The sequence below is a fragment of the Ranitomeya imitator genome, chromosome 8, assembly GCF_032444005.1.
Source record: "Ranitomeya imitator isolate aRanImi1 chromosome 8, aRanImi1.pri, whole genome shotgun sequence".
Taxonomy (NCBI): domain Eukaryota; kingdom Metazoa; phylum Chordata; class Amphibia; order Anura; family Dendrobatidae; genus Ranitomeya; species Ranitomeya imitator.
Window position 1 is genome coordinate 95,451,146 of NC_091289.1, and position 14,040 is coordinate 95,465,185.

The 14,040-nt window shown below is 43.1% G+C and overlaps 1 protein-coding gene across 10 annotated transcripts in view; it reads left to right on the top strand.

The window, feature by feature from the left end:
* The window catches only part of RBFOX2 (RNA binding fox-1 homolog 2), a 314,329-nt gene that overhangs the window by 271,798 nt on the left and 28,491 nt on the right, over positions 1-14,040 (top strand). For all 10 annotated transcript variants that reach the window (XM_069737176.1, XM_069737178.1, XM_069737174.1 and 7 more), the window contains one exon: positions 2,252-2,324. In XM_069737176.1, the coding sequence (XP_069593277.1) occupies positions 2,252-2,324 (73 nt within the window). The remainder of the gene's footprint in view (positions 1-2,251; positions 2,325-14,040) is intronic.

The following is a 14,040-nucleotide window of genomic DNA, read 5'->3' on the forward strand; positions in this document are numbered from 1 at the left end:
AGTCGTGAGGCAGAGCAAGGTCCCTTCCTCAGGATGCTGGGAACAGAAATGTGCCCATGCCACGGCCCGGTGTCCACGCCGCGGCCTGGTGTCCACAGCGAGTGCATCACTGGTTTCCATGCGGCCATCTTCCTGAAGCCGTGGGCCGCTGGAGGGTTCAGGAAAATGGCTGCCGGAGGCTGCGCGTGTGCACAGATTGAGATTTCCGCTGCTATTTTCCTGAAGCAGAGTGCCACTGAGATCTCAATCTGTGCACACGCGCGGCCTTCGGTGGCCATTTTCCTGAATCCTCCAGCAGCCCATGGCTTCAGGAAGATGGCCGCAGGGAAACCGGTGATGCCCTCACTGTGGACATATTTATGCCGCCTGCATCCTGAGGAAGGGACCCTGCTCAGGTGCACTCCGCAGCATCGCCGATTCAGCTGCCGCAAACCCCAGTAGGCCTGCGTTCGCACCATGAAATGCACCCCCCATTTTCCTCCCAAATTTTTTGGAAATTGCGTCTTATGGTGTGGAAAATACTGTATTTTGTGTCCATTATTACAGTTATTTAGTACGAGTCTTCTTCTATGTTGTTTCCATGGCTTACCAGTTACTGTTTATATGCGTACACACTGTAGTCATATATTACATATTTCCCTGATATGGTATATCTTTAACTACAGGATCTTCTATCTCGTGTACCTGTTATTTGGAATAATACACCAATGATATGTGGTGTGGAGACTACTCATTGTGCCTTTTGGCTGCTATATCCTCATATGCTTCCATTTCAAAGTTTTACCTATCTTTAGCTTTTCTTACATATAAAACATAGCTCTACCTACAGTCTGATGGCTCCAGATGAAGCCAATGTGTGTGGCGATACGCCGTGAGCCTCTGTCCTCCTCCTTGGCTCCAGATATGGTTGGTTAAATCTGCTTCATTTTCTTGTTTTGCGTATGGGTTGATGTCACTAATTTGACTGTTTTTGTTCTGTATTTTGTTTTATTTTTATTCTACCATCCTTTTTTGAGCTTTGAAAGATCATTAGACTCGCCCTTCATATTTGCACCCATTATTTTGGTTTGAGGACGTGGTCTATTCTTTCGAATTATCTTAGGCTGAGATGTTATCGCATACACTTTTTGGTGTTTCGAAGTGTTTTTAATCGCTGTTATTTGGGTTTGTTTTTATTCATTATAAAGTTTTTGGGGTGTTTTACTTGTGTAGTCCTCATTTTGCATATACTTTGTTTTCCATTGCTTGCCTTTATATGCTTGACTGGCATTACATTTATATTAATAGTTGTGCCCACCGCAATTTCTCACAATTTCTGAAACCTTTAAGGCTGTGGCTACTCGGCGACTTTTGGCTCGACAGTCGACAACTGTCATGCGCCGAAAAGGTCGCCAGGCGTCACTGCTAGTAAATCAACTTTTAGGGTACTCCTCAAGCGAATCACATTAAAGAAGCACTCCCATCAAAGTTTTCATCCTCTTAATATATTGCAATCATCATATTGTATGGCACACACTATTTACAATTGCCCGTTTTGCTCTTCTACCCAGCTAATTCTTCTCACTTCCATTAGGCCTATGACAACACATGATTAAAAACTGACTTGCTGAATCCTTCTAAGCTCTAAGTAGAAACAGGAGGTCAATTATCCCTGTATGAGTCATAAGTCACTGCAAATGTCAATTGCAACAGAGAGGAGGCAGCAGCTGGTCAGGGGGTGAAGAGGGGAATGATTTCTGCAGGGGCAGGATACGTCCAGTTTCTACTTAGATCAGAGAAAAGAGGAGAATTAGCTGGGTAGAAAGGAAAAATGAGCAATTGTAAGTGCACAGTGTTATACAATATCTTAAGAGGCTATAAGAGTGCTTCTTTAAAACTGTGGTTGGACATCTTGCGACTCGCTTATCGCAAATGCAGTTCCACTCACAGCGCCTTTTCACTTTTAATGCACTGTGATATAGCAATGGCCCCTAACGAACTTTGACTATGTGACAGGTGTCAGGGCCAAAGTTGCCGTGCAGCCCCAGCCTAAATGTGACAAATTGACAAAATCATATGAATTGAAGGGAGGGCCAATACTCTTGGACAGCACAGTAGAACTATGTATGGATATTTATAATTCCTGTAATATAGCTTGCTATCCACTACTGTAATGCTAAAACCAGTACTGATTTTTACTATAGGGTTGAATTCTAAAATCTGAATACAAGTTGCTGCCACTTACATGACACGTATTGTTTTTCCTGTGCAGATACGGGAGAGTATATACAGCTGACCCATATCATGCCCTGGCCCCTGCTACCAGTTACGGAGTGGGAGCTGTGGTAAGTAAAACATCATTATTATTTTTTAAAACTTTGTACTTAGAAAATCAATATATTAGGAATAAAAGGGACTGTTGACTAGTTTTAACATTTTTTTCCCAAGGAAGTCAGTATCTGTGGATGCAGTGGGCTCTGGAGCCTGATTTTATATATGCTAAGCAGTTTGAAGACTCCCAAGAGGACCTTTCACCAAATTGCTCGTGTAGAACTGGCCACACTGTTGTTGTGGCTGTAGAGTGGGATGTTTTGTTTTTAATTTTTTTACCTCCACTGTGGAGATGTCCGCAATCAAATATTTGGCACCTAATAAGTTTTCATTCGGTCGTTAATTCTGCTTCTGTATAATGTATGACCAATCCTAAGCGAGCAGCAATATAGAAGTGCAGAAGGCCCCATGATGTCACAAAGGTCATATGACCGGAGTCCACCCGTCCTGCCAACCAGTGTGTGCAGCCAAAATGAGCACTGAAGATATATTGCACAGCACAGAGGTGTCGAAATATTAACATGTTAATGACTCCACACTTCTGTTGTGTAATATACCTTCAGTCAGGCAGCACGGTGGCTCAGTGGTTAGCACTGTTGCTTTGCAGCTCTGGGGTCCTGAGTTAAAATAACAAAAGGCAACATCTGCAAGGAGTTAGGGTACCGTCACACAGTGCAATTTTGATCGCTACGACGGCACGATTCGTGACGTTCGAGCGATATAGTTACGATATCGCAGTGTCTGACACGCTCCTGCGATCAGGGACCCCGCTGAGAATCGTACGTCGTAGCAGATCGTTTGAAACTTTCTTTCGTCGTCTAGTGTCCCGCTGTGGCGGCATGATCGCATGGTGTAACATATATCGTATACGATGTGCGCATAGTAACCAACGGCTTCTACATCGCACATACGTCATGAAATTATCACTCCAGCGTCGTACATTGCAAAGTGTGACAGCAGTCTACGACGCTGGAGCGATATTGTTACGATGCTGAAGCGTCACGAATCGTGCCGTCGTAGCGATCAAAATTGCACTGTGTGACGGTACCCTTAGTGTATATTGCCTCCAGGTTCCTCCCACACTCCAAGATATGCTGATTGGGGCTCACAATCTAGAATCCCTATGGGGACAATATTAATAAATATCTGTAATGCGCTGTGGAATATGATGGCGATGTATAAGTAAGCATGATAAAAATTATCCAGTAACTCACTTGGTCTTAACTAAAGTGAACTCATTAGGCTACTTTCACACTTGCGTCATTTTGGAGAAAAAACGCATCTTGCAAATGTGCCCGCAGGATGCGTTTTTTTCCCATAGACTTGTATTGCCGACGGATCGCGACATATGGCCATACGTCACGTCCGTTGTGCACTGGATGCGTCGTGTTTTGGCGGACAGTCGTCACGAAAAAACATTCAAGGAAACGTTTTTTCGTACGTCGGGTCCTGCATTTCCTACCGCGCATGCGTGGCCGGAACTCTGCCCCCTCCTCCCCGGGACTATACAATGGGCAGCGGATGCGTTGAAAAACTGCATCCCCGCTGCCCACATTGTGCCAAATTTTCACAACGTCCGTCGGTACGTCGCGCCGACGCTTAGCGACGGCCCCGTAACGACGGAAGTGTGAAAGAAGCCTTAGGTGCCAAATATTTAATTGCTAATTTATAGACCGTGGAGAGTTGAAATTAAATTAATTGATCTCTGCAGCTGCTATCACATACTGTGTTCAATTCAACATGAGAAGATTGAAAGGTTCTCTTTATTACACCTAGTATTACGGTTGAAGGCTATACTTGCATCTTTTGTATACAGTTCAAGCTTATGTCCGGTTTTACTCTTTATAATGAAACTTGTCAGTAGATTCACTCTGCCCAAACTATGGGCAGCATGTACCCGAGCCTGGCTGCACGGATGCTACCAGGTATATTTTGTTTCAAAATCCCTAGAACCCTAGGCTGCCCTAGTGCTTTCTTCCTGCACCAATCTAGGCGATTGACAGGTCTTTTGCCAACTTCCACACGTAGGAGACATGTTTATCACAAGAGTGGTGCAGGGTGAAGCCAGCAGAGGCAGTACCACCACTAGTCTCGTCTTTAGCCTATGGTTCCCGGACAGATCTCAAACTGATTTCTCTGAAATGCCCGAGCGTTTCACAGTTTGTCTGCCATGCAGTAAATGTGATCTTGGTGCCACAGACAATAATTGGTGAGTTCAGGGTCTCTTCAGTCTACACAGGCAGAGCCACTAAACTCCCTGGCTGTAGTGCTGCTGACGTGACATGCACACCGCAGCCAATACCAAATACATGGAGACGAGACACAGAGATGGGGGAGTAATAGTTTGCTTATTTTTTAACACATTGCCCCCTGGGATGCAGATTTTCTGAAACAGTAGCGCAAAAATAAATAAAAGCCCTGCTACATTAATCCGTACCTGCCAATGTTTCGGGTGTAGTTTGGCCATGTGGGTGCTTGTGCTATTCGCCAGAAGTCAGTATATGCTCTAAGCATGCATTCGTGTTGATTCCTTGTCTCGGCCATCAGAGAATGCCAATACGAGAGTGAAAGACAAGGAGCGGTGCAGAGGGAAGGTGAGTTATTGGAATGTTCACACATTGGATTTTATTGCAAACATTTCTGCAATTGAAAATCTGTTCAAAGTCATCTTTGGTTGTTGCAGATTTTCTTGTGGCCAGTTCATCAATGTGTAAATTTACCCTACAAACAAAAATCTGAAATGTTAACAGAGAGATTCTTTAGCAAAGAATATTGTTGAAAAAAAAAAAAAACTGTTTTGTTCGTAGTTTTCAATTTGGGTGAAATCTATGATTACTTCCTTTTTAAAAAAAGTTTTTGGTGCCCAAGTCATGTATAATGATGGTATATGCTTGGTCTGATGTGATGGATCTATGTACCGGTATTGCACAGTGCAAAGTGCCTTTAACCATTGAAGCCCTTGTGCCATATTTGGTGAGCATTTGTAATGGATTCAGGCTATGTTCATGCATTTCCTCTGTAGTACTGTTTCTGCTGCAGTTTTCCAAAGTGGTGACCAAACTATAGTTTTTGGTGCAATTTTGGAAAATTGCAGTAAAAGTCATATTACAACTTTTGGATGTGTTATAGAAGAAATTTGTGAATTGTATCCACGCTGCCAGACAATTCAAATACAGACGTGGTTCAAAACGTAATGGTGGTTTATTATATGCGTTTCGAAGTCGCTATGACTTCTTCTGGAAATACCTGAAAAAGAAGTCAGAGACTTCGAAACGCGTAGAATAAACCACCATTACGTTTTCAACCACGTCTTAAGGCTAGGTTCACCTTACGTTATGTGAACCCGTTTAACGGACTACGTTACACCGCGGCATAACGCGGTATAACGTAGTCCGTTAACGCCGCCATTGCTTGTAATGGTGAACGCATCGCTAGCGTACGCCAAAATTGGGCGTGCGCTAGCGATGTGCCGTCATTTGAGTGACGGACCTCGAACGCTGCTTGCAGCGTTTGCAGTCCGTTCCTCACTAGCGCAGATTGGGCATCTGCGCTAGCGGGATCGGCAAACGCGATCCCTTTTGGGACATTGCGTTAGCGCAGTCCGTAGCGCTATGCGCTAAATGGACTGCCCTAACGCAATGTGAACCTAGCCTTATTTGAATTGTCTGGCAGCGTGAATACAATCCACAAATTTCCTCTATAACATTTCTGTTATGGTCGGTTGCTGACCTGCGTCAGCTGACACATATGCTTTCTTTCTATACTACCAGGTGAGCAGTTTTTGGTAAAAAACCAAAACAGTTCTGCACCGCCTTATATCTCCTCTCTCATCTCCGTCTATCGCCCTACACGTGCCCTCCGTTCTACAAATGACCTAAGACTAACATCCCCCGTAATCCAAACCTCGCACCTCCATCTCCAAGACTTCTCTCGTGCTGCGCCAGCTCTCTGGAATGCACTTCCCCAGACGATCAGACTGATACCTAGCCCTGACCTATTCAAGCACACTTTAAAAACCCATCTCTTCAAACAAGCCTACCACATCAACTACTCAGTAAACTAACTTTGTCCTGTTCCCTCCTTCCAAATATTATCTGCATGTGAATCTGCACCCTACTATTCATCTGTCTCCACACCCTCCATGCACATGATAACTGCACTTGATACCTGACTATTGCACTTAAACACATGGGCTGATGACCGGATCATGCAGCTTTATATGAAAATCCCTATTTATTATAATTGCCAGACCTGAAATAACAAGCACTTTTCGCCTATTGTGTCCCCCCATTTCCTTGTAGATTGTAAGCTTGCGAGCAGGGACCTCACTCCTAATGTCACTGTTTAAATTGTCTTAACTTGTACTGAATTTATTGTCTGTACATGTCCCCGCTTAATTGTAAAGTGCTGCGGAATATGTTGGCGCTATATAAATAAAAATTATTATTATAATTAAAATCCGTGGGATAAGACCCTATTTGAGCTCCTTTGTCTCATACTATTACTATCTTTTGGATGTGAATGCAGCCTAATAGCTGGCACTCATCCAGGCTAGCAGAATCATAGACAGTGGAGGCAGTAGCAATGAAGAATAGAATTGGGCTAAAAGGCAAGGCCATATTGCTTATGAGGCCACAATCCCACACTCAGTATTTGGTCAGTGTTTTACATCCGTATTTGTAAGCCAAATCTAGGAATGTTTGATAAATACAGAAGTGATGACGTGTTTTTATTATGTTTTCCTTCTGATTGTTCCTCTCCTGATTTTGGCTTACAAATACTGATGTAAAATACTGACCAAATACTCAATGTGTGAACATGGCCTAAGTCTGACTACACTTAAGCTTAGGGCCCTATCCCTTTTTTTTTAATTATTATTTATACATTTTAAAATGAGTAAATGCTAACCAATATGTACAAACACAAGTCAAAACTGAAGAGGGACAGAAGAACTGTGTGTGGTCTGTGAGAAAAAAGGTCAGAAGGCTATTTCAAAATCTACATTTTTAAAATGTGCGTGTGAACCTTACATGGAGATGGACACACTAATCAAATGGACCATAAGCTTTTTTAATTTTTTTATGCTTTGCACAAAGAAAAATCTGTGTTGGTGTAAGTGTGGACCCTAAACATTTGAAGGCACAAAGGCCTCGCCATGAATTAAGGGCCTGCCAGAAGTAACATGAGTACACGGGAATCTGAGAATTTTAAGTCCCTTTATGGTAAATATATCTATGAACTAAAACAATTCCTTAATATCCTATTTAAACTGGCTTTCCGGTTTTCTTTTTTCCTTTGAATATTGGGCTTACTCTACATGAAAATATAGAGCTCAACTGGTACTCTCCCTCCTCCTCTTGGAACACCACTATGGCTCCACTCAAGTGATGAGCGATCGTTCTCTGATAAGTCGTTATCAGACCATGCTCATGTGCTAACAGAGTGTCTTCGGCGTTCGAGACCCCGCGGCTGCATGTCTTCCGGTTGTCTAACAGCCGCAACACATGCAGGGATTGCCTAACAGACAGACAATCCCTGCATGTGTTGCAGCTGTCTAACAGCCACGAGACATGCAACCACAGGAAATTGAACAAATTTATCAAGAACACCAAAGTCACTCGGTTAGTACACAAGCATGCTCTGAGAATGCCTTATCCAAGCATGTACACTCATCACTACTTTACTCCTATCTGACTGGCTGCAACAGTCACAGTGACCTCACTACTGCAGTCTATCAATATGCTGAGTGACCATGGCAAGGAGTTTGGAGCTGTCCCATGCGAAAATCTGGAGAAACAGCAAAGAGGCTTCAACAGATCCAGGGCAGATGAATAACCACCAAGTTTTACCACCTGGAGCAAGCCCATAGACATGTAAAACTTGGGGAAAACCCTTTTCGCTCTGCATTGTGCTTTCACTGCTCATTTTAATAACAGCAGGCATAATTGTTTCCTTTTTCAAGAGTCAAGTGACAACCAGGAAATAAAGGAATACCACCTAGCTGCTTAACTGTAAAGATGGGCTTAAAGGGAATCTATCGCCACCCTGGGACATGTGACCTATTAACATGGGCTCACAGTTGATTGAAATATTACACTAGTCCTACCTGTATGCCTAATATTAGCGGTCTTGTTCTTGAGAAATCTTAGTTTATTTCTTTATGCTAATGATTTCTTCCAGGCTCCAGGAGCATACAGTGCCTGGAAGAAATGCCTACTTCCTTTCTTTGTGATATCATCCCCTCCCATCCACGTCAGTTGTGGTCCCGGAACCTGTGCCTTGCACTCACTCCACAATATGTACTTTTTTTTTCTGCCTTCTATGGGCACTGTATCAGGGATCTTCTGCGCAGGCGAGTCACTGACATCTAGCGTGCGCAACGATAAGGTGTTCTCCCCACTTTCCCCCTGCATGGTTATCTCTCGGAACCATGTGTACATAGCAATGACTATGCAGGAAGGAAGTCGGGAGAGCATCTTATCGTCGTGTACACCAGAGGTCACTAGAGCAGGGAGGAAGTGGGGAGAGCATCTTACGTCGTGTACACCAGAGGTCACTGGTGCAGGGAGGAAGTGGGGAGAGCATATTGCGTCGCGTACACCAGAGGTCACTGGAGCGGGGAGGAAGTGAGGAGAGCATCTTACGTCGTGTACAACAGAGGTCACTGGAGTGGAAGTCACCTGCGTAGAAGATACCTGAATACATTGCCCATTGAAGGGAGAAAAGGGTACGTATTGTGGAGGGAGTGCAGGGCGCAGGTGCGGGATTCCGGGGCCACTGCTGATGTGCATGGGAGGGGGGTGATATTATAATGAAAACAGGAGGTAGGGATTTTTTTCCAGACCCTGGAAGAAATCAATAGCACAGGGAAATAAACTAACATTTCTTAACAAGATCATTTAATATGAGGCATACAGGTAGGACTAGTGTAACATTTGTATTACCTGTATGCCCATATTAATAATTCATACATGTCCTAGGGGGTGACAGATTCATTTAAAAACTCATCCATTTTGTTCTGTGTAAACTGAGGGTCCTGTTCTAATATTTGTTTTGCCCACTCTTCAAATTCAGTTTGCTGATCTGGCATCAGTCTAACATCCCTTCGGCCGTTATTAGCTACTGACAAATGTCACCCTTACAAAATCCAGCTGCTGCAGCATCTCAACGAGGATAACCCAGATCGGCGCGCTGAATTTGCAGAATGAGCAAAACAAAAATTGGAACAGGACCCTCAGTTTACACAGAATATTATGTTCAGTGATGAGGCAAAGTTTTTTGGGTGGGCCATTTATATGGATACACCTAAATAACATGGGAATGGTGACCGTTTTCTTGCGTAGGGTGTCTTGTATTGAAATCTGCTGCAATGACCCAGGTACTGCATTCACCAGACATCAACATAATTTCTATCCGCTCCTCACGTGTTAACCTCTGTGACAAGCACACCATTGTTTTTCTTTTGAAATTATCAGTAAGTTTCATGTCACATGACCCTCTTTCTTCCCATTGGAAAAAATAAAGTTGGATCCAAAATGGCCACCTTCAAAATGGCCACCATGGTCACCTCACCACCCATCTTGAAAAGTTTTCCCCCTCCCATATACTAATGTGCCACAAACAGGAAGTTGATATCACCAACCATTCCGATTTTATTTAGGTGTATCCATATACATGGCCCACCCTGTACTTTAACCCCTTTCTGATCTCGGACAGGATAGTACGTCCAAGGTCAGAACCCCCGCTTTGATGTGGGCTCCTGTGGTGAGCCCACATCAAAGCCGGGACATGTCAGCTGTTTTGAACAGCTGACATGTGCCCGCAATAGCGACGGGTGGAATCTTCCGGCCATCGGGCCTTAAATGAGTGCATCGCCGACCCCGTCACATGATCGGGGGTCAGCGATGCGTCTGCATAGTAACCATAGAGGTACTTGAGACCTTTATGGTTGCTGATGCCGGATTGCTATGAGCGCCACCCTGTGTTCAGCGCTCATAGCGAACCTGCAATTCAGCTACATAGCAGCGATCTAATGATCGCTGCTATGTAGCTGAGCCGATCCAGTTGTTCCAGCTTCTAGCCTCTCATGGAGGCTATTGTAGCATGGCAAAAGTAAAATAAATAAATAAAAGGAATGACCTGATCGCTAACTGGCGTAGCAAAAAAAAATTTGAAAAGCCAGAATTACGGTTTTTTTTGGGTCGCCGCGACATTACATTAAAATGCAATAACGGGCAATCAAAAGAACATAACTGCACAAAAGTGGTATCAATAAAAACGTCAGCTTGGAACGCAAAAAATAAGCCCTCAACCGACCCCAGATCATGAGAAATGGAGACGCTACGGGTATCGGAAAATGGCGCAACTTGTTTTTTTGTTCGTTTTTTTTTTTAAACAAAGTTTGGGTTTTTTTTTTTTACCACTTAGATAAAAGAACCTAGACATGTTTGGTGTCTATGAATTCGTAATGGCCTGGAGAATCATAATGACAGATCATTTTAGCATTTAGTGAACCTAGTAAAAAAGCCAAAGAAAAAACAAGTGTGGGATTGCACTTTTTTTGCAATTTCACCGCACTTGGAATTTTTTCCCGGTTTTCTAGTACACGACATGGTAAAACCAATGATGTCGTTCAAAAGTACAACTCGTTTCACAAAAAATAAGCCCTCACATGGCCAAATTGACAAAAGTGAAAAAGTTATGGCTCTGGGAAGGAGGGGAGTGAGAAACGAACATGGAAAAATGAAAAATCCCAAGGTCATGAAGGGGTTAAAAAAGCAGAAGTGAATTATTTTAAGACCTATTGCAGAGGAAACCGTAACAAAAGGTGAGTATTGGAATGCATCTTCTGTGAACTAGGTGAGTATAGTGTCTGTTTTCTACTCTCAGCGAGGCAGAGCGTAGTCCTGTAATGAACATGCGTCGGGAGAGACTGATGACCCAGAAGTAAAACCGGTGCATGCGCATTACGGTACTTTGCAACTTTGATACCCATCGGACCGTGCTGTATTATAAAAGCCATTTTTTGGGGTATTTGCAGAGAGGGTCGGCGACTTTTGCAGCAGTCTATCAATCTGTATATAAGAGGCAGTAAAGGTGGTGACTTTAGTTTCTATTGGGAATACCTGGTGACAGGTACCCTTTAAAGGGAGTTTGATAGCCCCCAAAATGCATTTTAAATTGTGTATGCAGTGTATTCTACGACTTGACCCCAATAACAACCATTTGAGAAGAATCATAAGCAGTGTACCTGTTACTGGTACAGTACCTGAGAAAATGCCTTTTAATTAATATGCAAATTAGGAGGCTTTGTTGCACCATTGCACTTCCTCATTTGCATATCTGGGCCCTACTTCTACCATTGACTGAGCTTGCTTCCCAGAGCGAGCACTGTCTGAGTACTGCTGGCGCATGTGCAGCTGGGCGCATTCTCCTGCTTGTCTCCTTTCTTCTGACACCGCTCTCTGCATTTCCAGATGTATTGTTTTATGATCAGTGTCAGAGGAATGGAAAAGGCAAGAAGACCCCTGCATGTATTGGAAGCGAGCACTGTCAATAAAACGAGGAATGGGCCCCAATTGGAAAATGAAGAGGCATAGCGGCGGTGCACCAAACTCTCCTTATTTGTTTATGAATAGTTATTTTCTCATGAACAATTATGGGTACACTGCTAGTACAGTTGTTATAGGGACTACGTCCTCTACAACTCTGTATAGCTCATTTAAAATGCATCTGAGTGTGATGGACACCTTTTATTAATCTTTTTTTTTTTTTATTTTATACAACAGAGGAACAGAGACCATCATGTAACAGTAGATCCGATAATCACTGATCCTTCCCAGAGTGTCTGAATGGTACATGGCCACTCCTAGTAGCATAGCTGCCTCCTCCATATCCTGTCCATTACTCTGCTGACTATGCCATGCCAAGCACATGAGGCTGTAGATCTGAAGACTATCACTCCAGCTCACTCCATTTGCCTGGGTGCCGCTCTTCCCAGGAAATGGAGCTTTTCAGCCTTATTTACATATCAATTTTAATTTTGATTTCTCAATAAATTCATAGTGGATGCTTTCCTGAAACGGAAAGTACTTGCAAGCAGCATAATACAAAGAATAGCAGGTTTACCCAGAATCCTTTGCAGTAGGCGGAGCTATGCAAATCATCTCTTTCCACCCCAGTCTAATCCACAGCGCTTGGAACCGCCAAGCGTGCAATGCTGCGGATTAGTTTCTAAATTTACACAGCCAACCAATTCCTAGGATTAGTTTCTAAATTTACACAGCCAACCAATTCCTAGGAATTGGTTGGCTGTGTAAATTTAGAAACTAATCCGCAGCATTGCACGCTTGGCGGTTCCAAGCGCTGTGGATTAGACTGGGGTGGAAAGAGATGATTTGCATAGCTCCGCCTACTGCAAAGGTTTCTGGGTAAACCTGCTATTCTTTGTATTATGCTGCTTGCAAGTACTTTCCGTTTCAGGAAAGCATCCACTATGTATTTCCTTTAAGTAGAGGGCTTTTCGGTCTTTCGTCCCGCTACATTTAGCCCAACTTGGGTCTCTCCCTAAGGTGGCTAGCATATATGTATCAATAAATTCAGTATTTCCAAGGGCTGGAATCCTACCTCCAGTTTCCCTTTACAGTACGTTGAGTTGACACCCTATATATATTTAACTCATTTGAAATATATGTGCTCATAAATTATCTGACAGCCATGCCGTAAATCTAGTCATGATTGCAGTTTGTGTACGTGATTGGCTTTGTGTTCTCATCCGCATTGTGAACGAGCGCAGGATACCTTTAGCTTGTATTGTGGTCTGTAGAAAGGACCAAAGCAGTGCTTCCTGCGCCAACCTTTGTTTTAGAGCTTGTGTAGAGTAAGAGAATGTGTATATATAGGACTGGACCATAACATAGGAAATTACACATATTCAAAACACTGGTAAACAGAAAATGCACTAAAGTTAATTTGGCAAAACATATTGGTACCCTCCAAATGATTTGTACTGGAAGGAAGGTATATATATAATGTAAAGTTGTAATGGTTTAATTTAAAAATATATATATTTTATTTTTAATGGAGAAAAATAATTTAAAAAGTTGCTCTTACCCACTTTTTTAGACACTCGGGGAGCGGCTGCTGAAATTTGCCATGAAAACCTTGTATACTGTTGACTCATTAAGAGAGTAAAAATGGGTGGGATAATAAGTAATCCTTATTTTTATATAGCGCTAACATATTCTGCAGCACTTTAAAATTTGCACACATTATCAACTCCTTGCAGAGGTTGTCCTTGGTGGGATTTGAACCCAGGACTCCAGCGATGCAAGGTTGCTGGTCATGTGTTTAATGTCATTCTTTCCCTCCCCTTCTGGGTGTGTGATCCTAAACTGCTGCCTCTCTTATCTTTTTGCACAGTGAGGAGCCATTTTGTTGTAACTGGAAAGTGATAGTGAGATATGGAAAGTCAAATGATGGCTGGCAGTGCCAATGCTGTTAGTTGGTGCTGCTCACTATATAATGCACTGGGATACGCATGATACGGCGAGCAGTGTATCACGTGCTGCGATGAGATACGTGGAGATTAGATGTAAGCCTCAGTGTAGTGTATCATATGATAGGATTAGATATGGAGCTCATCGGAGTGTATCACTCAACATACATTAGATACTGAGTATCTAATTCCATCCTATGTGTGACCCCACTTGTCCTCTTCTATGGGAGCAA